The sequence below is a fragment of the Notamacropus eugenii genome, chromosome 3 (genome assembly GCF_028372415.1).
Source record: "Notamacropus eugenii isolate mMacEug1 chromosome 3, mMacEug1.pri_v2, whole genome shotgun sequence".
NCBI classification, from domain to species: domain Eukaryota; kingdom Metazoa; phylum Chordata; class Mammalia; order Diprotodontia; family Macropodidae; genus Notamacropus; species Notamacropus eugenii.
In genome coordinates this window covers 297,053,671-297,077,317 of record NC_092874.1, presented here as the reverse complement: position 1 = coordinate 297,077,317, position 23,647 = coordinate 297,053,671, and the positions used below count along the sequence as shown (strand labels likewise).

Below are 23,647 nucleotides of genomic sequence, written 5' to 3'. Positions count from 1 at the left end.
GAGAGAAGGCCAGGCTGCTCCACGCTGGAGCTATTGAAAAGTGTCAATGTTTGTGGTTGAAACCTTACCAATCCCCCAGGCCCTTTCTGGGCAGCCTGGAAGAGTCTGTCCATCTCTGGCCCTGCAAATTCTGTTCACAGTCTGGGCAGATCCTGTGTGCTCACCAGCCTGAGCCAACAGGAGTCCATCCCTGTGGGTCAGTGACTGCCAGAGCAAGACAGTAGGTGGCCTTCAGATGAAAGTCACTTGGCTGGGGAGGCATGTGAAGGTTCAAGGCAGGGGGATGGTAGCATCTTGGCCTGACAGTCCCCAGGAGACTGTGGGAGACTAGTGAGATTGTGGGTAAAATCAGCTCTCATTTGCACATAACAGGATGGAGTGGGGTGAGTCAGGATAAAGCAGAGGGATGTAGGGGGCAGGTGCCCCAGGTTCTAACACCACCCTGGCCCTGCTGGTGACCATGTGATGGCAGATGAGGCAGTATCTTTCTAAACTGGGCTTTTATCCTCTCACATGAAAACAAAGGACTCTTCTTGATGAGCGCCACCTTATTGGGGGCCAGTACTGTGACTGCCTCTGAAATCTCCAAGGGCCCTTTCAATACTCATATTCTATGGTTGTAGGTCAGCATAGGAAGTAGTAGCAGAGAGAGAGTTCTGCCTTTACTGGGCCTGCAACCATGCCTTGTGCTGTTCAAAACATGGGGGTTTTTTGAGGGGGGGAGGGCAGAGCAGGGATTAGATTATGATGACAGAGGGTAGGGTTGGCTTTTCCCTTTGACTGTAGAATTCAGAATAGTCAAGAGCTTAGATTCTCTGTCTTTATGATACTGGAATGCTGAAGATAAGGCTACCTGGCAGACCGGGGGCTTTCCTTGGCAATTTGGGGGGTGCCCATACAGCCTTTTCAGGCCTCCCCTGGGATGTGGTTAGGTTTGTATCCACAACAGCCTGACTACTAGCTGTACTGCTTTGTTTGAGGCCTCGGGCAAAGACTCCACCCAAGCATGGGGGAGGGAGGGTGAGAGCTGATGCTGATGCCCGAGTGGGTGGGCATTCAAAGACTCCAGTGGGGCAGACTTGATTACCATGTGGGGGTGGAAGCTAGCAAGGGACATCAGGCCAGCTGTCTGCCTTGGCTGCTGCCGATTTCCCTCTTCCTGTCCTTGCCAAGTGGGCACCCTATCTTCAGAGAAGCTCACGGGTCGACCAAATGGGCTTCCTTAGCCAGGGAGACATGTGGTTTCTTGCTTTTTAGGACAAGTCTAGTAGGAACTCTCCCTGCTAGCCAAACCAGGCCTTCTTGTTCTCCCAACTGGCAGAGACATCCACTGGGGTCTCTGTCCCACGACCCAAGCAAGCATCTTGGAAATGAAAGCAGTAACCCCCAGAATACAGCTTCTGGCAAAGGTCACAGGCCCTCCAAAATCAAGGCTGGGTATATTAGAGATGGTTTTATAGCATGGATAGACTAGGAAACCAAGCTGAGATCCCCTACAACCTGGTCTCGTCTGTAATCTGAGTTAGGGGTGGTCTAATTCATGTTCATGACATCCATGTCTCCTAAGGCTGGGACAGCCTCCCTTTTGTGTCAGCCCTCTGTCACTGAAACTTTGCTTGTGCAATCCTTGACAATTCAGAAATCCCTGAGGAGGCAGTGAGGTTGGAGCTGAGGGAGCTGGGGGACAGGAAGGCCCAGGGCCTGCTTTGGAGGCTCTTCCTGGTGGTATGGGGAACCCTGGAGAATTTACCACTTGTCTGTTTACTCATTTGTAAAATGAGTTCAATAATCCAGTTGTCCATTGAGGGCTCTTACTAAAGAAACACATGACCTAAGGGGTGGGGTTAGTATCTGATGGTTAGCTTGGACCCCATCCACCCTCCAGAATGATCACAGAACTGGGTGCTGTTGGGGATGAGGGGAAACAAAGACATGGAAGGGAAAGCAGGCCTTTCCCTCAGAGTTAACAACTATGGCGAGAAGGAAATTGTGTGTGTGCGAAGCGACCTGAGAACAATCCCAAGGCAAGTGTCAAAACCCCAGATTCAGTAAAGACACCAAGGGAGACATTCCAAATGGAGGCTGGAGAGCGAGTGGGGGCAGCGCTTCACCAGGGAAGCCACCTGCAAGAAGATGTCACGGCCAGCTCAGGCACAAAGCTGGCAGGCTTGGCCCTGGTGAGCAGCCACCCTCAGCGTCTGGGAGACACTTCAGAAACTCTTTAGGAAAGCGCCTCTCTGTCCCAGTGCAGCCAGCTTTCCTTTTGGAGGAATCCATCCCTCCCCTTCAACGTCTCCCCCATCAGGCTTTTCTCAGGGGGTCCCAGAAAATCACACCTAGTCAGTCAGTAAGCACAGCTTCTCATTACTTTTTGCTTCTTCCAGGAATTTCTAGCACTTCTAGAGTGAGATTTTGATGATGTCTCGACGCAGTCAGCGCCTGAGCCATCGTTACCATGTTGATGATGATGGAGGCAGCAGCAGCAGCAGCAGTGGAGGAAGTTCCCTGGTGGCTGGTCAGCACACTGCCTTCAAGGACAGTCCCTTAAGGTAAGCCACTCCACAGCGGCCCTAGGTCATCTTCCAGATCACAACCACTCAGGGCAGCCAAGGGCCTGGCCAGCTTCCATGTGCACCTTTCTTTCCTGCCCCCATCTTTGGTGGAAACATCACTCTAGTGCTTTCTTTCCCCACAAATGCGAGAATTTCCTGTCCCCAGCACCGTCTCTTCCCCTTCTACCCCAACCTGGGCTGCTGCTGCCTTCACTCTCTGAGAACAGGAACTAGGGAGGGGTGACTTTGAGCATTGAGAGGGCCAGAAACTGAGGCTTAAAGCTGGGCAGGGAACAACCATCATGTGGCCCAGTACCCACGGTTTCTGGGGTGAGCTGCAGGGCCTAGCAAGAGCATAGGAAGCCATGGGGGTGATGGACCTGTGGGGGAGGAGACAGGTTCAGGTGGCTTTAGCTCCTCTTGTACCTCATCATGGTGGTTCCATTTGGAAAGAGGCCCTGCCTGGCCCATGGGAGCTGGGGATTTGTTCCAATGTTATAAAGGATTCATCTGTTGAAGGAATAAGAACAGAAGAGGGCTTTGGGGATCATTTCTTTTCATCCTAGAAGCTCCTTGAAAGTCTCTTCCTCCTCCAGGCCTTTCTCCCCCTGTTTTTCTCCTGCTTCATCTCCTTCACCCTCTTTCCTTTGCTCTTCATGCTTGGCGCCCCCCAGGACTCTGAAGAGGAAATCTGGCAGTGTGAAACGCCTCTCACCAGCCCCTCACCTGGGCCCTGCTTCCAATCCTCACACTACCTACTACAGTGAATCAGTGGTCAGCGAGTCCTACGTCAGGGGCCCCCGGGTCGCCTCGGTGGACAAAAGCTCCATCCTACAAGATCAGCTGAACAGCGATGTCTACTGGAGTGAACGTGGTGAGCTCTGGCCAGAGCTTGACAAACCCGAGGGCTTGGGCTGGGGAGAAGGAAGGGAGCTCCTCCCTGTCTTCTAAAGATTCCTAAGGAGGCTAGTGTCTGTTGGGAGTTACCTTACTCCTCCAGGTTGGCTCATCTCCCTGGATCCTCCCAGGTGGGAGATCCTTCCATTCTCCTGAAGCCCCTCAGTCCCATAGATGGCACTTTTCCAGATCTGGGTGACAATAACCATGCCTCCTAAGGCAGAAGGCCACCTGGTTTTGTGCAGCCAATGAGCTAAAAATCATCTTTACATGTTTCAGTAAAGTTCCATTACACTTAAAAACATAAAAAGTGTTCTTACCTCATACAGAAATAGGAAGGGGGCCAGATTTTGCCCTTGTGCAGAACTCCATTCCTGCCCTAAACCACATGGGGGGGGCTTCTGGGTTCAGACCCCCAAAGGGGTGGGAAGTCTGAATTCTGAAAAGTTCTGCCAGGTGTTCCACCTCTGGCAGCTGCTGTTGCTGGAAGCCTGAAGCTCCCTGCTTATCAGGCACCTCCATGCTCTGTGCAGGTGGGGACTTGGTGAGGAGGAGGAGAGGCCTGGGAGGTGCTGAGAAGAGTAAGATCAATGGACTGAATGAGGGCAAAGTCACCTATGATATCTATGGATCTTCCTCAGGATACTCCTCGGAGGATGACTCTGCAGGTAGGCAGCACTTCCTGCCTACTGGAACTCCATCCCCTGGACGCTGCCCCGTGTACTTTGAAGGGTGCCCCATCCAGGGGGGATGGGGAGAACATAGATTTCAGATAAAAGGATAGAGAACTCTGCAGTCTGGCTCCAGGTGGGGGTTTGGAGGTTGGGAGGGCCCAAGCCTCAGCATGGTAATGGGGATGCCTGAGGCCCACTTGTGTCTCCTTCTGGGTGGCTCCTCATGTCTTCACTTTCCTGCAGGGCACACACTTATGGACCAGCCTGGCTCAGCATCCTCATTAAGGAATGCTGCCTCCCAAGTTGGCGCTTTCTTGTGGGTGGCCATCACTTTTCCAGGTGGGTTCTGGGAGTGGGTGGGCACACTGCCCAGGGCAGTCCCTGCTGTGGGCCCATAAGAGCTTCCTCATTCCTATGCTGGGGCACACCAGGCCTGGGTGCTAACCCTAGGACAGTGTGTGGAGACAGGCTTTTATGGCAGGATCCCCAGGCACAGCTAGAAAGCCTTGGGAGATTCAAGGAGCAGCTGCAGAGTGGGCAGGCTGGGAGCAAGCTAACTCTGGGATAGGAGGGCGAAGCCTTTGAACCCCTCTGCTGGGACTTTTACAGGTTGGCTCTTTGGCCTGTTCTACTGGTGGCTGGGCACTACCTGCTACCGCCTGACCACAGCTGCCTCCCTGCTGGACGTCTTTGTCTTAACCAGGTCAGTGAGGTCTCCCTGGGCTCTGCCAGAACCAAAGAACCCATGCTTGAAAAAGCTTCACCACCCTTGAGCTCAGTTCAGCTTTTGAGACTTTTGTGCCATGAATCTTATGACAGAAGGTCAGGTCAGGGTCAGGGGTGTGCTGGAATCAGCTGGAACCAGCTTGAACCTGCTCCTGAGTGTCAGCTACCAGTCAGGGCTCCTCTGGGTATCTAGACTGAAGAAGAAGATGGGACAAGTTGTGTGTGCCTTCACCTCCTTCAGAACTGCTTGTTAACCCTTCCCCAGCACATGCCAATCCCCATGAGCACAGGTGCTGCTCTATTCCTGAGTATCTTGGAGGAGCTGTCCCCTCAGTAGTTCCTGCCTCTCATCTCCACTGACTCTGGTGGCTTCACCTTGGCCAGTTGGAAAGTCCTGAGCTCCCAGGGGTTGTAGTCTCTTCCCAGTCCTTCGGGTAGCCAGGCCATCCTTACAGTTTCTCTGTGGGGGGTCATGTCCAGGTTTCCAGGCAGCCTCCAGGGCTGTGTCCAGGAGCCTCTAGAGCAGGGGTAGGGAACCTGCGCTCTCCAGGCCACATGTAGCCTTCTAGGTCCTGGGGTGCAACCTTTGGACTGAGGCCAAGTTTTACAGAACAAATCCTTTTCTTAAGGAGATTTGTTCTTGGAAGTCTAGATTCAGTCAAAGGGCCACCCTTGAGGACCTCAAGTGCCACATGTGATCTCCAGGCTGCAGGTTCCCTATCTAGCTCTGGATTCTTGGGGCCACAGGCTAGGCCCAGGGAGACTAGCCAACCTTGTCAGGGCTTACTCCTTCCAAGTCCCAATTTGACAAGCACTGAAATGATTTAGCCAAAAGAAGCCTGCCCAATTCACTAGCATATAAGCACATTCCTGAGAGCCCTGGGAGGGAGATGCCTTCCACCAGCCCTGTCACCTTTCATAACAACATTCACACATTTGACCAAGGTCAAATTTTCTCCTTCCACTTGACCTCGAGGGCTGTCCATAAAAGCCCAGAGCTCCCCATCGTAGCTGTCCCAGGGTGGGGGCACACCCTTTGTTGGTTTCCTCAGCAGCTCAGGGAGGGTCGCACAGGAATCTGGTGGGGAAGACCAGGCACTAATGTCTCCTCCTTCATCCCCATGAAATCCAGGAGCTTTTCAACTCTGAAGAAGTTGTTTCTGCTTCTCTTGATGCTGTTGCTTCTGGCTTCGCTGGCTTACGGTGAGCCTTGCTGAGTCCCCAGGGCACCCTGCCAGCCCAGACAGACAAGGGCTTGGGGGCAGGGCTGCTGAACGCAAGTCTGGAAGACAGAGCTTTGAAGGGGAGCCTTTAGCCTTTAGGGGAAAAGGGACCCAGGCCTTGTATGGGAAAGTTCTTGTGCCTGAAATGGGATAGACGGCCTGTGTCTCCTCCTCTTGATCCAATCCCACAAGCCTTTCTTGTGCATCTTCTGTATGCAGGCCTCCCAGACTCATGCTGCATGCCTACTATGACAGTGCTGGCTTTACATGGGTGTTTGATCTGCCCCCTCAGTGGTCACTGTCAAGGCACTTGAGGGTGGGGGAACTGGTAGAAGAGCTGAGTCCACAATGAATGGGTTAGCTGGGCAGGACACAGCCAATGCCAGCTCTGGAGGCCTTTGCCCCTTCTCACTGGGGAGAATGGACAGGGTGGTCCTCCCTGGATGGTCCCAAAAGAGCTGTACTCTGTTCAGGAACCATGACATCACTTACCCCCTACTATGAGATGAAGCCCAGCTTGGGAATGGTGACACCACAAGCTGTCAGTTACCAGGACCTCTATTCAGCTGGCATCTCCTGAAAGCACTCTGATCCTCCAGAAGAGACAGGGCTGTATGTGGACCAGGCTTGGGACCAGGAGGCAGGACTTCTCCATGTCCTCTCCCCAGCTGCTTCTTGTCCCTCATTTTTCTCATAATCCAAAAGTGTGTAATGACTCCTGAAAGGATCATGAGAGATGCCTTTCCTGAAGGGTCTTGCCTTCCAGATCATGGGGCCCATAATGCATGCACCTTCCTTGGGCCAGGGTCTGAGCCCATGTGGATGTGACACTGCCAGACACAGTCCAGGTGTAGGTCCTCATCCTGGACATGTTTCCCTTCTGGTGCCTCAGCCTCTGCCTTCATTAGCCTTTCCTCCCATGTGCTAGGTGCTTGGTATTTTTACCCCTATGGACTACAGACATTCCACCCTGCTATGCTGTCCTGGTGGGCAGCAAAGGGCAGCAACAGGAGAGAGGAGGTGTGGGAAGCAGGAGAATCCACCCCATATTTCCAGGTGAGTGCCTGGGTGAGTGCCAGGAACACTTTGTGCAGGACAGGCAGACAGTCTGCTCACAACCAAGTCTGTTCCAATCAACCCCAGAATCACTCAGTCCACTACCATTTCTTAAGTGTGGCCTACTGTGTGTCAGGCGCTGTGCTAAGGGATGGGAATTCAAAGAAAGAATTCAAACCCAAACAAACAAGCCCACAGTCCCTGCCCTGAAGGAGTCCCCGAGTCATGAGGAAACAACTAGGTACAATGGAGATCTACCAGGACAGATGGGAGTGAAGCAGTAGAGGGAGTTGGCTATGCTGTTTCTTCTATGGCAGCCATACAGACTATTACCATACCATCTTTGAAGACAGTTCTGGCCTGGCAGGATCTTCCAGGTGGTGTCCTCTCCTAGCGCTGTCTTTGAAACAGCTCTGCAGCACTATGAGGCATCAGAGGAGGGGGAAGCAGGATTAGCCAGAGGAAGCTGCTTTTGTTTCCATTTTGTAATGAACAAAAGTCTGTTTTATTTCCCTTCTCCCTCTCCCACCCATTCAGAAAAATGAAAAGCAAACCACTTGTAACAAATGTGCAGAGTTAAGCAAACCAGTCCCTTTTTGGCCATGTCTAAAAGATCTATGTCTCCTTCTGCCTCCTGAGACCATCTCTCCGTCAGAAGTTGGGTCATTTTCCAGAAAAGTACTTGGTCACTGCATCGATCAGAGTTCTAAAGTCTTTCAAAGTTGCTTCTTTGTGGTTCTTCTCACTCTGCTCTGCACCAGTTCATACAAAGTCTTCTCAGGTTTCTCTCAATACCACCTATTTCATTGTTTCTTAGAGCACGGTTGTATTCAATCCTTACACCATAATTTATTCAGCTCTTGCCCAGTTCGGGGGCAAGCCAGTAGTTTCCATTTCTTTGTCTTTGCTGTTTGGGTGCCAAGTGTGTGTCATGCAGAAGATAGGTCATTCATCTCAGTGGTGACAGTCTCTTCTTAATGGTCTGTGCTGTGGGGCAAGAGATGAGAATATAAATCCAGGCTATAATGAAGCCTTCATTTAGTAACCTCGATTTATCCATGGATTTCCATCTCCAAACTCATCAATCTTTGCACCAGGGCCACTCACAAGCAGCATTAGGAGACTCTCTCACCTTGGATATGCAGATCCCTGGGGAGCCAGGGTCAGAAAACCTGGGCTCAAGTTTGAGCTTTGCCACTTGCTAGCTTTGGGACCTGGGGCAGTTCAATGCCAACCTCTCAAGACTCAGCCTCCCGCGTTCCCCCGCTGCCTTCAACTGAAATCATAGTTGCCTCCCCCAAAAGGCCTTCCCTAACACCTTGTCACACAGTGAAGTGATTCTGGAGGGGGGGGGGTCTCCAGAAATTGGTAGCAGAGCCCAGACTATCAGAGTTGATCAAGCTGGGAAGACTTGAAGGCTGTGTGCAGATCCTGGTGTCTGCCCACCAGAAGCTTGGCCACCAGGTGATTGGATTTGGGGAGTCATGATGACTTGGGAAGCAGATAAAAAGACCAAACAACCTTTGCCTTCTGCAGCCACCTTCTGTTTGTGGACAGAGGTCAGGGGACCTCAGAGAAGGACAAAGAGTACTTGGTCTCCCTCAGTCCTCACACAGTCCAACCACAGTCTAAGTGGTTGACATTATTCCAGTGTAATCTGAGGGGTGACATGGAGTGGTGGGATAAAGGACATGGCTCTAGAAACAGCAACAGATGAGGTGCTGGATGTCAGATGCACAATGAGGTCCACGATTTTGGACACAGCCAGTGTCAGAATTTGATTTGTCTGACTTCTCATGTCAGCTGCAAGGAGTTTTTTTTTCAGATGTGGGGGGGAAAACAATCAGTGGAATGATCACTCACAGGCAGAAGAATTTGGAGGAGGCAAATCAGCCTCAAGGATTAGATTTCATCACATTTTTAAAGGCAACTAAAAAACCCCATAGTTGCTATCCCAAATGAGCATAAGGCAACAGAGGGCAAAGGAAGTCCAGGAGGAAGCTGAGAAGATCATTTTGTCCTTGTGACCCCAACACTCGGCATAGCCTGTTACACTTAGTGGGAGTGTATCAGTGTTTGTTGGCTGTCCTTGTACTAAGTCCACAAAACAACGTGCAAGGGAAGAAGACACAACTATTATTTGTCAGTAAGAAAGTCCCCAGGCACAGGATACATGATCAGCACCAAAAGATGTCACAACGAAACCAAAGGACCATCTTCACGGAATGAGAAATGCTGGTTACACGAATCATTTCAGCATCAAGGACCAGATCAGTGACTGGGCCCCACAAAGGTCAAAATCCAGCAAGTTAGAAGAAAGGGGGACAAAAGGGGAAAAAACATACCGTACAGCTCCAACAGCTCCAGTCCTTCCTCTTCAGATGTGTCAACCACTCAGGCACGGCAAAAGGAACACTGACTCATAGCATCGTTTCCTAAGGATGTTTGACTGCTGCCCCAAAACATCACATTCCAGTGAGAAGGCCAGCAATCCTAGAGGCTGCCTCCCTCAGAGACCAGCGGCTCTTGGCAAGCAAAGAAACCAAAGGCAACACTGGATCTGAAAATAGGCCACTGGCGCAAGAGAAGAAGAGGGTGGTGACTAAAGGATACAAACAGTGGCCCCGTGAAACGGCAAACATCAGGAAGGGCCCTCAGCCTCCCTCTTCAGCTCAGTCCTGAGAGTGGAGGCCCCCAAATTCTTGAGGCAGCTCCTTCCCCTTTCAGTGACTCACCTTGTTAGGAAGCTGTTCCTGCCTCTGAAATGTGCCACAACTTCTACCTTGCCAGGACAAGCAAAGCAACTCTAACCCCGTCCATGTCCACAAAGTCTGAAAACCATTTTCATGTCTCCTCATCGTGTTGTGTGTTTCCAAAAGTTTTCTTGATATCATTGGTTTTTACTTAACCTACCTTTCCCAGTGTGTCTTCTCAGAAAGAGAAGCAAGGAATTTGGAAAAACCCTGCAAAGCTTGTGTGATCTACTAGTGAAAATCATTTTGAATTAGGTACATCTTTACACACACACACACACACACACACACACACACACACACACGCACACATCCCACTGACTTTGAAGACTTGTCTCTAGCTTTTGCTTTCATGTGACCCACCTTGCTCAGTGTATCCTTCCCATTTTCCCCTCCCACAGAGCCAGCCCTTAAGCAAAAGAATAAACCAAAAAGGGGAAGAAAAGTTCAGCAGAACACAGCAGGCGAGCCCAGCATTAGATGCAGGTTCCCTGCCAGTATTTCCCACCCTAGCCAGGACGGGAAGGGAAGAAGATCCTCATGGGTCATCTCTGTTCTTTCCATTTCCATGGTTGTCTGTGGTGCTTGTTTTCTTGTTCTCCTCATTCATTTATTCCACTTTTCCCCAGTTCATGTAAGTCTTCTAATTAAGCAGAGTTGTGGCTTCGTACAGCATAGTCATATTTCCTTGTATCCATAAGCCACTCCTCTGTCAATGAGTTCTTTGCTACCAAAGAACTTTCTTAGTGGTTCAGTTGGTATGGCACTGAATAAGTTAATTTAGGTAGTTTTATCATTTTTATGCTACTGGCTTGACCTACCCACGAGGAGTGAGTACATCTCCAACTGTTGAGATCTCTACGTATGAAGAATGTTTTGTAATTGTGTTCATATAGTTCCTGTGTGTGTCTTGGCAGGCAAACTCTCAGGTTGTATACAGTATACAATTGTATACAGTTATTTTCAATGGAATTTCTCTTTCTATCTCTTCCTGCTGGATTTTCTTGATTAATGTATAGAAATGCTGATGGTTTTGATGGGCTTCCAACTTTCTTTAAGTAATTGTTTGAACTGGTTTTGTTTTAAACTGGTTTTTTAGATGACTCTCTAGGGTTCTCTTGGTAAACCATTGTATCATCTACCAAAAGAGATAGTTTTGGTTCCTCATTGCAGTTTTTTCCCTTCAGTTTCTTTTCTGCCTTATTGCTATATCTAGCAGTTGCTGTAACTGGTACAACACTGAATAGCAATGGTTGGCAATGGACTTTCTTCCTTTACCGTGATCTTACTGGGAAGGCTTATCCCCATTACATATCATGCTTGCTCTTGGTTTTAGTTAGATAATACTTATTTTAAAGAAGACTCCATTTATTCCTGTGCTTTCTAGTGTTTTTCAACAGGGATGAGGCATTTTGTCAAAAGCTTTGTCTGCACCTGTTGAAATCATATAAATTTGTTGTTTATGTTATTGATATAATCAGTTACATTTATAGTTTTCCTAATAATTGACCCAGGCCCAACTTCTTGGTATCAATCCAGCTTGGTCACAGTGTCACAATATATCTTTGTGATATATTCCTGTAATCTCCTTTCTTAGCATTTAATATTTTTCATCAATATTCATTAATGAAATTGATCTATAGTTCCCTCTCTTGGGGAGACGTGACTCTCCTTGGTTTGGGTATCAAGATTATATTTTTGTCATAGAAAGAATTTGATAAGATTCTATCTTTACCTGTTTTTCAAATCGTTTATTTAGTGTTGGAATTGATTACTTTTTAATCATTTGGAAAAATTTGATTTAGTCCTGGGGTTTTTTCTTAGAGAGATCATTTATAGCTTGTTTCGTTCCTTTTTCTAAGATGGGGTTATTTAAGGGCTCTGTTAAACAGGACTATTTACATTTGTAAAATTCATTTCATTTAGATTTTCATTTTTATTATTGGCATGTAGTTGGGCAACAAAGCTCCTAGTAATTACTTTTATTTTCTCTTCATAGATTGTAAATTCACTGTTTTCATTTTCTGATGTAATAATTTGGTTTTCTTTTGTAAAAATTAAATTAGCCAAGGATTTATCTATTTAATTGTTTTTCTCAAAGCTTATAGTTTTATTTATTAGTTCATTGGGGTTTTGTTCTTTCAATTTCGTTCATCTTTCTATCGATTCAAGATTTTAATTTTGGTGTTTAATTGGGAAGGGATTAATCTGTTGGTTTTCTAAATATTTTAGTTGCATGTCTAATTCTTTAATCTGTTTCTTTGTCTCTTTGATTGATGTAAGCATTTGAAAATATACATTTCCCTCTAAGTCCTGCATTGACTGCATCCCCAAAATTTAGTTATGTCATTGTCACCATGAAATTGTTAACCATTTCTATGATTTGTTCTTTGACTCATCCATTCTTTAGGATCCATTCTGTAAGATCCATTCTTTTTCTCCAACTCCTCTATTTGTGTATCTTTCTGTTTCAAGCATATTTCTTGTAAATAACATATTGTTGGATTCTGGTTTCTAATCCATTCAACTGTATTCTTCCATTTTATGAGTGAGTTCATCCCATTCCCATTCACAGTTGTGTTCATTAAATGTATATTTTTTTCCATGCTATTCTTTTACACTCATCCTTTTGTTTTTTACTCTGTCCCTTCTTCAGTAGTCTTTTGTTTCTGACCTTTGCCTCCCTTAATCTATCCCGTCATTCTTCCCTCCCCCTCACCTTTCTCTTAGACGCTTTTCCTCCTACTTCTCCTTGCGTAAAATGAATCTCTCCATCTCATTGTGTGTGTATGTGTATTCTTCCCTCTTTCAACCAGTTCAGATGAGAATAAGGTTCGTGTTGCCTGTTCCCCTCTTCTGTCCCTCCCATTGTATAAACTCTTTCTAGTGCACCCCATTTATGAGATAACTTTCCCCATTCTTTCTCTCCTTCCCCACAACCTTCCAGTGCATTTCTCTTCTCCACCCTTCCATTCTTTTGAGATCCTCACAACATAATACAGTCATTCAGGTCGCTATCTATTTAGACTGCTTCTAGGACCCGTGGTGATCATAAAATTCTGAAGTGGTTACATGTATCATCTTGCCACACAAGGGATCTAAACAATTTGCCCTTTTTTAGTGACTTGTGATTTCTCACTCATGTTCACCTTATTATTCTTCTCCTGAGTTCTGTGTTTGAATGTCAAATTTTCTATTCTGTTCTGGTCTTTTCATCAGGAATGCTTGAAAGTTCTCTATTTCAGGAAGGGTCCTTATTCCCCTGTAGGACGATACACAGTTTTGCTGGGTAGTTTAATCTTATTGTGGGCTCTAATCCTAGATCTTTTCCACTCCAGAATATGATATCCCAAGCCCTGTACTCCTTTAATGTGGAAGCTTCTAAATCTCATGTGTCCTGACAGTACTGGATTATTTCTCTCTGGCTATTTGCAGAATTTTCTCCTTGACCTGGCAGTTCTGGATTTAGAACAGTTGCTGGGAGTTTTCATGTAGGGGTTTCTTTCAGGAAATGATTTGTGGTTTCAAGTTCTACTTTGCCCTCTGATTCTAACACATCTGGGCATTTTCCTTTGTAATATCTTAAAATATTATGTTGAGCTCCTTTTTTGTTCCTGGCTTTTGGATAGACAAATGACTCTCCAATTCTCTCTCCTCAATCCATTTCTAGGTCATTGGAGTTTTGTATGAGATCCTATACATTTTCTCTTGAATTGATTTTATTTTTTGTTGTTGTCTCCTAGAGTTATTAGCTTCTATTTGCTCAGTTCTAATTTTTAAGGAATTCAGTATTTTTGTGCCTCTTTTACTAATTATTCATTCTCTTCTCATATCTTTCTTGTACCGCTTTTTAAAAATTTTTCCTCTTCCACTCTTAAAATCACTTTTTGTTCATTTTTATCTCATTCTTTAACTCTTCTAGGAATTCTTGTTCAACTCTTATCCAATCTACCCTTTTTCTTGGAGGATTTGCTTAAAGATATCTTCAAGTCATTGCCTTCTTCTGTCTTTCTGTCTTGAGCCATAGTAGCCCTTTGTGGTCAGGTTCAGTTTTGTTTACTCATTCTTCCAGCCTATTTCTTGACTATGAACTTGATGTTGGCATTGGGCTCAGCTCACCTCTGGGCTTTCTTAGTTCAGTCCGCAAACTTTCAGTGCTTCCATAGTGGTGATATCTGTTCACTGCTATTCTTGTCTGAGTTGTGCAAGTTCCTGACTCAGGTTTAGGTCTTCTGGCTTGCGGGTGCTGGAGTTTCTGTAGAATGTTATTGGACTCAGTCATTGTTAGCACACTTTGAGGTTCTGCAGGTTCAGAGGGACCGAACTTATTGACTCTTCTTGCGTCTGGGTCTCCTACCCGAGGTATCCCACTGCAGGACTAAAAGTGAACATTGAGCCCCCAGCTGTGCTCTGGGGCTCAGGTCCAGAACCTCTTTGCAGAACCCCTTTCTTGATCAGTGCTCAGCTAGGGCCTCGCTCACTCATAACTGCTCCTCTCAGCCCTACGTCTGTAGCCTAGAAGAGTCATTTGGCCCCCTTCATGCTCCCAGGATAGCCTGGGATCTGCTCCTGCTCAGGGATTCAGTTCTAGCCCTTTTACCATCCTTGGGCAATGAAATGCTTCCCACTGTCCTGGCTGCCATTATGTTGGGCTCCTGGCCAGCCCCCACCTCAGTGTCCACAGCTCTCTTATTTCTTAAGCTTCCCTGGGCTGGAGAAATGACGCACAGGGATGTTTTCTTGGCTTTCCTCATGAGAATGTGGTCTGGCACATTATCTAGATGGTTAGAGAGGAGGTGGGCTGGGCTCATCAAAAATGCCCACCCTCCCTCTGTTCTCTTGGTTCTGCCCCTGTGCTGTGTGGTTGGTGGGGAGGGGACCTTCTGCATGCTTAGCCTCCTTTGTACCTCTTGGGGAGGTCTCTGACCTGGCTTTTTGCCCTGAGCTCTCCCAGCTTCTTTGCCATTTCGACCCTGGTGACCCTGGCCCTCCCTCATCACTCTCCTGGCTCACTGCCGCAGTGTCCTGAGTGGCCTCCCTGCCTCCAGTCTGTTCTGCACTCTGCTCTCAAAGGAACTTTCCTTAAGAACAGAGCAGACCAAGTGACTTCCCTCCTCAGTCAATGGCAGGGCCTCCCCTTTGCCCCCCAGAGGAAAACAGCCCCACCCTGTCTTTCCAGCCTTAGCCTCATTGGTCTTCTGTACTCCTTTCACACTCGGTGACCCTACCCAAATGGCTGCCCCCATGCTGAGAATTCATTCTGGTGCTCTTTCTTCCAGTCAGCCTGTCAACCCACATGTATTTATTAAGCACTTCCTCAGTGCCGGGTCCCGGCCTAGGGGACACAGGTACACAAAATGAAACCATTCCCATTGACCAGGAACTTCCATTCTCAGGCGGAGACCAACAATGCTTACGTTTTTGTAAATAGCGTAAGTGTGAAATGAAGAAATCTGCCGACAGCAGTTAAACGACCTGGTGGCTTTTAATGTCCTTGTCTCCTCCATTCAAATGGAAGTTCTTCGTACACAAGAAAGGTTTCCTTCTTGGTCCTTGTGTTCTCAGCACTCAGCCCCACCTCGGGCACACAGTGGTGCTTAACAAATGCCCAGTGCTCCTTGTTCCTCCTCCTAAGAGACTTTTCATCTTTGTGTGTTTTCCTCCTTGTTCCCAAGGCTGAACAGCATGTCCTGTCCAAGGTTCATGCCCTAGAAAGGCGGCTGGAAACTCTGGCTTCTGAATACTCTGCACGTTGGCAGAAGGAGGCCATCAGGCTGGAGTTGCTGGAGCTGCAGGGGGCCAGTGGGAATGGAGGTGGAAAAAGCCTGAGCCACGAGGATATTTCAACTCTCCTGGAGGGCCTGTTGAGCCGATGGGAACCCACCCTGAAGAAGGACTTCCGTAGGGACACCACTGCCCACATCCAGGTGAGGAGAACGCTCTGCTAAGAAGACCAGGTCGGCAAGCCCAGCTAGTGGAAGGCATAGAGGTCTTGAGGTGAGGCAGCACTCTGGGCTTGGCAGGACCTGCCAAGTTCTCTGGGTCTTGTTGAACGCCTGTCTCCTTTTTGGTGGTCTCCAGGAAGCACTCACCACCCTCAGGGCAGAACATCGGCAAGATTTGGATAATGTTCTAAAGAAGATTTCTCAGGCATCCCAGGTAATCCAGAAGCTCTGACGCTTCTGGAGGCAGAGACACAGGGGATGGAGGGCGGGGGGGGGGGGGGGGGAATGAAGGGGGGCAGGGGGGGGGGAGAGGGGGCAGAGACGTCTTGGGGGAGGTCACTTGTAGCTGGAAATGTTGGTGCTGCTGTCAGTAGACCTAACACTTGCTTACAGGTTTCTGGCCAGATTCCATACTTGTATGGGAGCATATTCGATTGACTCATTGTCCCTGAGAGCTCCTGTCTGAGGACTCTGGATCCCCTTGTCCGAAGGATAAGCAGAGAGCTTACTGATCTAAAGCAACCTAAGCCTCCTCCTGTAGCTCCTTTCTGGAACCCCTTTCCTGTACTGAGCACATCCATGCATGAAGACTAGGGAGGGATAAGATTGTCAATGAGAAGACTGTAACTCAACAGCTGAGTTTGAAACTCTTTTCAGGGACTGAGAAGTGACCTCACCACTCTAGGGAAAGTGGTTCATGCCTAATCTCAGCTGAGTTGGGGTCTCTGTCAGATGCCTCCTCTTGGTGGGATGATAAGAGAGGAGTCCAGTCTTTGAAAGGTCTAGCCCAAACTCAAGGTCAAGATTTCTGGAGCCCAACAGTTTGCAGAGACTCAGATCCTCCTTAGCAGACAGAGGGTCCACCCAGAGGAGACAATGAGTCCCCAGAGTGTGGTTTGGTGTTTTCATCAGTCTCATTGTGCCATCATCTTCCTTACAGGAGCTGGAAAGCTGGGTGCTCCAGCTAAAATCTGAATGGCAGAGGTAAGGCCCCAAACTAACTGGCAAAGAGAAGAGGAGGGAAGGAAGGCTAGAAAACTAGACCAGAGAAAGCACCACTGAGATTCTCGGGGGGGGTGTCAGTAGAGCCAGAATACTTGGGTTAGCATGTCCATAGGATTAATCCCAGCTGGTAAGGACCTCAGAGAGCAGATGAGGGTCCTGAGGCCTGGGAGGGAAATGACTTGCCCAGGGTCACACAGGGAGTAAATGTCAGGGAAGACTTGCACCCAGATCTCTGGTTCTGTTCTTTCCCTTTGATAGTGGTTCTGCTTGACTCTATCCTGTGTCACTAGCCAGTGGCTGCCCTTCCCTTTTCCTTTTGTCACTGTCTAGTTTGGCCCAAGAAGCCCTCCAGGAAAACATATTAAAGGCTATGGGTCCACTGGAGGCCCAGCTGGCTGGCCTGAGACAGGAACTGGCAGCCCTGAGCCAGAGACAGGCTGCAGTGGCAGAGGAAGTAGACCTTTGGCCACAGAAGATGGCAGCCCTGCGCAGTGATGTGAGTCCTCCAGTCCACCACTTAGACCACATGTGCCCCTCTCTCCAAGGTGGGCTGCCTGAGCATCTGCCCAGGGAGACCCAACCCTCTAAGGTGTCCACTGGGGTCCAATGAGATCTTTTTTGGTAGACCTGAAAGCAGTGGAAAAATGCCAGTCACTTGGTTCACAGCCGTCCCTTCCCTGGCACCAGGAAGACATGCATAGGCTCTGAGCTCTCAGAGTCTTTCTAGACACCCCCTCCCCAGGTCCCCTGTCCCGGCCCTCTTTCTTCCTTACCTCTACTGTTTTGTGGATGGTCTCTGGTGGGTTCTAGGTGGAGTCTCAGTTCCCAGCCTGGATCAGTCAGTACCTTCTTCGAGACAAGGGCGCTAAGGCTGGGCTTCTTCAGCTGGAGGAGGTACAGGCCCAACTTCGGGACCTGGAGCACAGAATCCTCACTCAGGTGGCAGAAGGGCAGGTCAAATCTGCCAGTGAAGCTGCTGCCAGCCTGAGGCTGACCCTTCACAAGGAAGGAGTGACTGGGGTCACAGAGGAGGTGAGGCCTGCCCCATTCCCTGTCTGCCTGTCGGAGGTCATGGGTTTGCCCTGATAGGAGCCTCCAGGGAAGGAAGGGGAAGCCCTGGCAGAGCAGGTAGCACACGTGGCCCTCTGGTGAAAGGGCTGGGCCAGTTCTGCAGGCAGCTAGGCCCATGAGTCCATCCATGCCTGTCTTTTAGGATGTGCACCAGATTGTGAATGAGGCCCTGAAGAGATACAGTGAAGACCGCATTGGGCTAGTGGATTATGCCCTGGAGTCCTCAGGTAGGTAGCCTGTAGAAAGCCAGAGGGCTGGGGACATGATGGTTGCCCATTAAGGGACAGCAGGAATTAAAAACTCATGATGCCCCTTATGGGACGGGGCAGTTGAAGGGCTGATGCCCTGGCAGTGACCCCTCATCTTCAGGACTACCTCTGTGTCCTGCCAGCCCTCAGCTGCCCCCACCTCACTTCTCTCCCTCTTGTTCTTTCAGGGGCCAGCATCATCAGTAGCCGCTGCTCAGAGACCTATGATACCAAGACGGCCCTTCTCAGTCTGTTTGGCATCCCCTTGTGGTACTATTTCCAGTCCCCAAGAGCCATCCTCCAGGTATGACAGAACAAAGGGCCCCCAGCTTGGCTCTCTGCCATCTCCCACCTTCTGTGGGGGCTGGGCTCTCAAGGTGGGAGGATTACACAATGGAAATCTATTCCATTGGCTGCCCACCTGACTTGTCACCTGACTTGTCTTCTGCCCACAGCCAGATGTTTACCCTGGCAACTGCTGGGCATTCCGGGGCCCCCAGGGCTTTGCTGTGGTTCGATTATCTGCCCGCATCCACCTCACTGCTGTCACCTTGGAGCATGTACCCAAAGCCCTGTCTCCCATCAGCAACATCCCTAGCGCCCCCAAGGATTTTGTCATCTTGGTGAGTATCTGAGCCTTGCAGCTCTCCATTCCAGTATGCCTGACAGCCATTTCTTAACAGCAGCATTGTGAGGTGAGGAATGGAAGGATGTGCCCATTTTACAGCTGGGATATTGAGGCTGGTCTCTGGACTCCACAACCAGCCCTTTCCCTGCTCCCCCTCTTCTTAGAGAGAAGCCAGAAGAGGACAGCTGACAGCAGTCAAGATTTCAATGCTGTCTCAGGGTCCTTTTATACAACTCCTTTATACATGGGTGCCTCCATGGCCAGGTGTCCCATGGGGGAGCTGAGTGGGGATGATGAGCACCATTCCCTACAGTCACCTCCTTAGGGCAGAGTTGGAATGTCCTCATAAGGAGGATGTGGGTGAAAAAAGTGGAGCCAGAGGAGAAGAAGAAACGTGTAGGGGAACAGGATGCTTCAGGACCTAAATCCTGATAGATGAAGAAACTGAGGCACCTACAATTAAATTGTGTGTCCCAAGCCATTCAGCAGCTTAGGGGAAGAGGCAGAGAAGGAGGCCAGGGGCTTGGAGGGAAAAGGATCTGTCTACTGAGTTAGTGAGAGATGCTGGAAGGTGAGGGGACCAAAGAAGGAAACATCATGGTGGCTTTTGCTTTCTCCCCTTTACTCTCCCCAATGTATCCCCCCCTACACCCCCTTCCTCTTCCTCTTCCACCTCCTCCTCCACAACCTCCCCTTCCTTTGCCTCCCTGGATTGATCTGGATTCATGTCCTAACAGCATGACCTTTCCTCTAACCCCCTCCCATCCATCCATCCATCCATCCATCCATCCATCCATCCATCCATCCATCCCTTCCCTTTGCTTTTCCTTCTCTGTAGGGGCTAAATGAAGATTCACAGTCGGAAGGGGTGGCCCTCGGGCACTTTACCTATGATAATGCTGGGGAGTCCATTCAGACCTTCCACTTTCAGGTATGGAGGGCTGGCCCCACAGTGTCCCAGGGAGGCTGGTGCTCTTGAAGGCTAGTTCACCAGCCATGGGGATGCTGTGGCTTTGCTAGGAGCTGCAGTTTGAGCCAGGACCCCATGGTTCTGATAGCAACCTGAGGGATAACATTCAGCCACTGAAGAAGGCCTGGGGGGGACGGGCTCTGGGGTCAGGATGTCCACCAAGGGATCACGAGCCTTCCTGACCCCAGTCTCCTCTTCCCACAGGGCAATGACACAGCCCCATACCAGGTGGTCGAACTTCGGATCTTAAGCAACTGGGGTCACCCTGAGTACACCTGCATTTACCGCTTCCAGGTCCATGGGAAGCCTGCCAATTAGCCTCTCCCCCCCAGGGCCTTTCCCCTCTTTCCCCCTTCAGCCCCTCCCCTCCCCCAGCAAGCACTTCATCCCACTTTCTCGCCCTCTCCCACACTTCATCCCTTATGGCCACTGTGGCTTCTGGGAGAGATACAAGGTGGGAGCCTACCACCATGGAGCAGTTTGGCCCCACCCTGCCCTCTCTGATGGAGAGGAGATCACCAGCTCAGCTATTTGTTTCACTCCCCATCCTCTTGAGGGTCAGGTGGCCCAGCTCCCTACCAGGCCCTGCCTGCCCTCAGGAGGTGTATACAGAGCTATGTATGATATCTTGAAGGTGTGAGTCAAGACATCATGAGGGCCTTATTATGCTCAGCAGCACTCAGAACCACAGCTTAGGCCACCTTAGCTTACCTTGCCCAAGAGTCTAGGTCAAAGAACTTGGTTTATTGAGGGCATGACAACTTGGGCAGTTCCAAAGGGCAGACTGGTAGACAGTCTGTCTTGGGCATGCCCCAGCAGGTGGCTAAAGCTCCCGTCCATGGTAGCATGCATAGTTCTCTTTACCATGGGGCATGATGGGGGCAGTCTTTGAAATCTGAAGTATCTGGGACTGGCCACAATTCCCTGGTGTTAAGTTTATTGGGATAGAGTTGGGGTTAGTTTTTTGGAGTTAAGGCTGGGATGGGAGGGGAAGGGCAAATTCTTTGGCCCTGCGGGCCGATTGTATTATGTATATAGATAGATATTTATATTTATACATAGATCTCTTTGTTCTTTGTTATCAGACAGAAAAGCTACGGGCTTCATTTCCGGCTTCCTCCCCCTGGGGCCCAGGGTGATATTCACTCCAGCTCCAGCTTGGGGTGGGGGGCAGGCTGTCAGGCACGGATCCTCACAGTGACATTGCCATCCTTCCTGCCTTTTACTGTAGGAGGGAAGGCAGGCCTTCACACCACAGGGCTGGCCACTGGTCCCTGAAGCAAGCAGGGGCACTCACTCATCTGCAGGCTTTGGGGGTCACCAGCAGACAGTGGCAGGCTGACCCTAGCTGGCCCTCAACCCAGTTTGCTCCCTCTGCTTCTGTTCGCTTACCAGGAAGCTGGCGTCTGAGCAGCCCTGCATAGGAACCTACAGATGGGGTCTTAGTTCTTCCCCATCACAAAGGCTACTGTTTAATTCTTTACTTTGATTTTTTAATCAACAAATTCTAATTTATGCCTATGCAAATATAAATTTTCTCTGGGATCTGTGGCTTCTCCTTCTCCACCTGTTGCTCTTGAGGCCAACTTGGAGTAGTGGGGAAAAGAAGGTGGTATTCTGGTAGAAACTCCCTGGTTAAAGGGCGGCTTCCTTGCTGCTGAGTGAGGCCTGGGAGGGATTGTCCTGGGCATCGAGAGGGAGCTAAGCCCAGGCCTGGGCTGGGAGAAGCAAAGCTGGGTAAGGGAACCAGAGGAGGCTTTCTCATTTCTGCCTGCTCCTTTAAAGCTCACCCAAGGCCTCTCCTGGTCTTAATCCTCCCTCAGTGCGCCCAAATTGATGTTTTATACTTCCTTGTGTGTGTCTGCATATCCATACATAAACACACACCTATCCAGACAGACATTCCTCTGTGTGCCTGCTCCATCTTTCAGGAGCAGGACAGCTTTCTAAGGAAAAGAGCTTTGTGTCTGCCTTGGTCTCCCCCATAGCTAGCACAAGGCCTGCCACCCAGCAGACACTTTATCTGAGCATTGCTATTCACTTCAACTCAGGTGTAAAGAAAGAATATACTCTACAGCCTTCTCAACAAGGGGTCACCAGCATGCCTTTGACAGCTCCAGCAAGGGTTAAACACGTCACAAACTGCCAGCCGTCCTCTTCCACTTTCAGACAGCTCAAGTTGTTGGGAAATTTGTCCTGAAATCAGGCTGAAATCTATCTTTGGGCATCTTCCACCCACTATTCCTCGTTCTTTCATCCTGGGTCAAGCAGAACACGCTAATCCCCCTTCCACATCACTTTTCAAATAGTAGCATTAGAGAGTGGCTACTGCGTGCCAGCCACTGTGCCGAGCACTTTACAAATATCTCCTTTGATCCACACAACAACCCTGTGAGGTAGGCACCATTTCTAGACCCATTTTGCAGATGAGGAAATGTAGGCACAGAGGTGAAATGACTTGTCCAGGGTCACACAGCTGGTAAGTATCTGAGGGAGAATTTGAACTTGGATCTTCCTGCTTCCAGGTGCAGAGTTCCATCTCCTGTGCCACCTGAAGACAGTTCTCATGATCCTCTGACAGCTTCTCAAGGGCCTTACACCATGTTCTTGGAGCCCTTCATCCTTCTGTTCACCCTTCTCTGAATGCACCTCACCTTGGTCATTTCTTTCCCACACTGTGATGCTCAGGCCTGAACACTGCCCTCTGGCTGTGGTCTCCTCAGGACAGACTTGGGCTGACCTATTACTGACCCCCCTTCCTAGATCGTAGGCCTCTCCATGCCCCTCAGGAAGGCACTGGTCATTCCAACCATCAAGTTTAACTAGTGATTCACACAGACACTGCTATCCCCTAAAATCCCCAAATCCTTTAACAGGAGCCATGGCTGCATCACCCTCCCCCACTCATTGGTTTTTCTTTTCTAATTCTTGTTGAGGACTCTGCTTTTACCTCCACTGGATATTTTCATTTGGATAGAATCCTAAATTTTAGCTAGCTGAAACCTCCTCCATCCTATCAGTCATGTGACATCTCCACCCCTCCCTCCCAGCTCTAGCATTGGCACATTTGGACAAGCACACCTTGTGCTATTTCACTGAAGTCGTTGATAAAAATGCTGAACAAGCACGGAGAAAAGGGGAGATCCCTGGGGCAATCAGGACAATTCCCCTGAGACCTCCCAGGGAGCTGGCATCAGCTCATTAGCCAGCACTCGACAGGTAGGGCAATGTAACCCGTTAACCCTTTCCAAATCCACCTGTCATCTGAGATTCAGACTTTGCTAAAATCTGACTGCACTTTGCAGAATTGCTCTGATCCAAGCAAAGACTAGCAGCTCATCAGACACCATTTTACAAGGGATCTGGGATCTTGGCAGCGTAGGCAGGAAATGCACATTTTTATCCTGTGCAATTCTGCCCTCCTGTCACGAAAACAAACTGCTTCGTGGACCAAAGGAGAGATAGTGCTCAGAGTCTGAAAAAGTGCTTGTTCAACTGAGGTTGGAAATGGCTTTCTTGATGGAGCAGTTCCCACCTGCTTGATGAACTCATGCACCTTATATAAAGCAGTGAACAGGAAGGGAGAGTTCAGGATTCTCTGTCCAGAGTCACTTGCCCATAATGTCTCATTGAGGCACAAAGCACAAATGGGGCAAGAACATAAAATCAGGGTTACCTAAGGGACATTTAGAATAGGCTGGAGCTCACCTTGAGATGGGAGAGAAGGGAGAGTGAGGTTAATAAACCTTTGCCTCTACGCTTCTAACTTAAGGGGGGAGTGGTGGGGGGGAAGAGTTTAAAAAGGAAAGTAAGTTAATCTGGGTCCTACAATTACCTAAAGGTAACCTGTCCAATCCAGTAGGCAGAGATGCAGAGATTTTACAGAGCTCTAGGGAGCC

At 49.1% G+C, this 23,647-nt stretch overlaps 1 protein-coding gene across 1 annotated transcript; it reads left to right on the top strand.

Annotated features, from left to right (window-relative positions):
• The first annotated feature begins 2,075 nt into the window (after nt 1-2,075).
• LOC140532076 (SUN domain-containing protein 2-like) lies at nt 2,076-20,066 on the top strand. Its single transcript, XM_072650624.1, has 18 exons — nt 2,076-2,177; nt 2,404-2,549; nt 3,227-3,426; nt 3,983-4,117; nt 4,367-4,462; nt 4,733-4,826; nt 6,292-6,388; nt 7,033-7,128; nt 15,557-15,808; nt 15,963-16,040; nt 16,767-16,810; nt 17,162-17,327; nt 17,642-17,863; nt 18,045-18,129; nt 18,339-18,454; nt 18,606-18,773; nt 19,617-19,709; nt 19,953-20,066. The coding sequence occupies exons 1-18, from the start codon at nt 2,076-2,078 to the stop codon at nt 20,064-20,066; spliced, it is 2,304 nt and encodes a 767-aa protein (XP_072506725.1).
• The last annotated feature ends 3,581 nt before the right edge of the window (nt 20,067-23,647 follow it).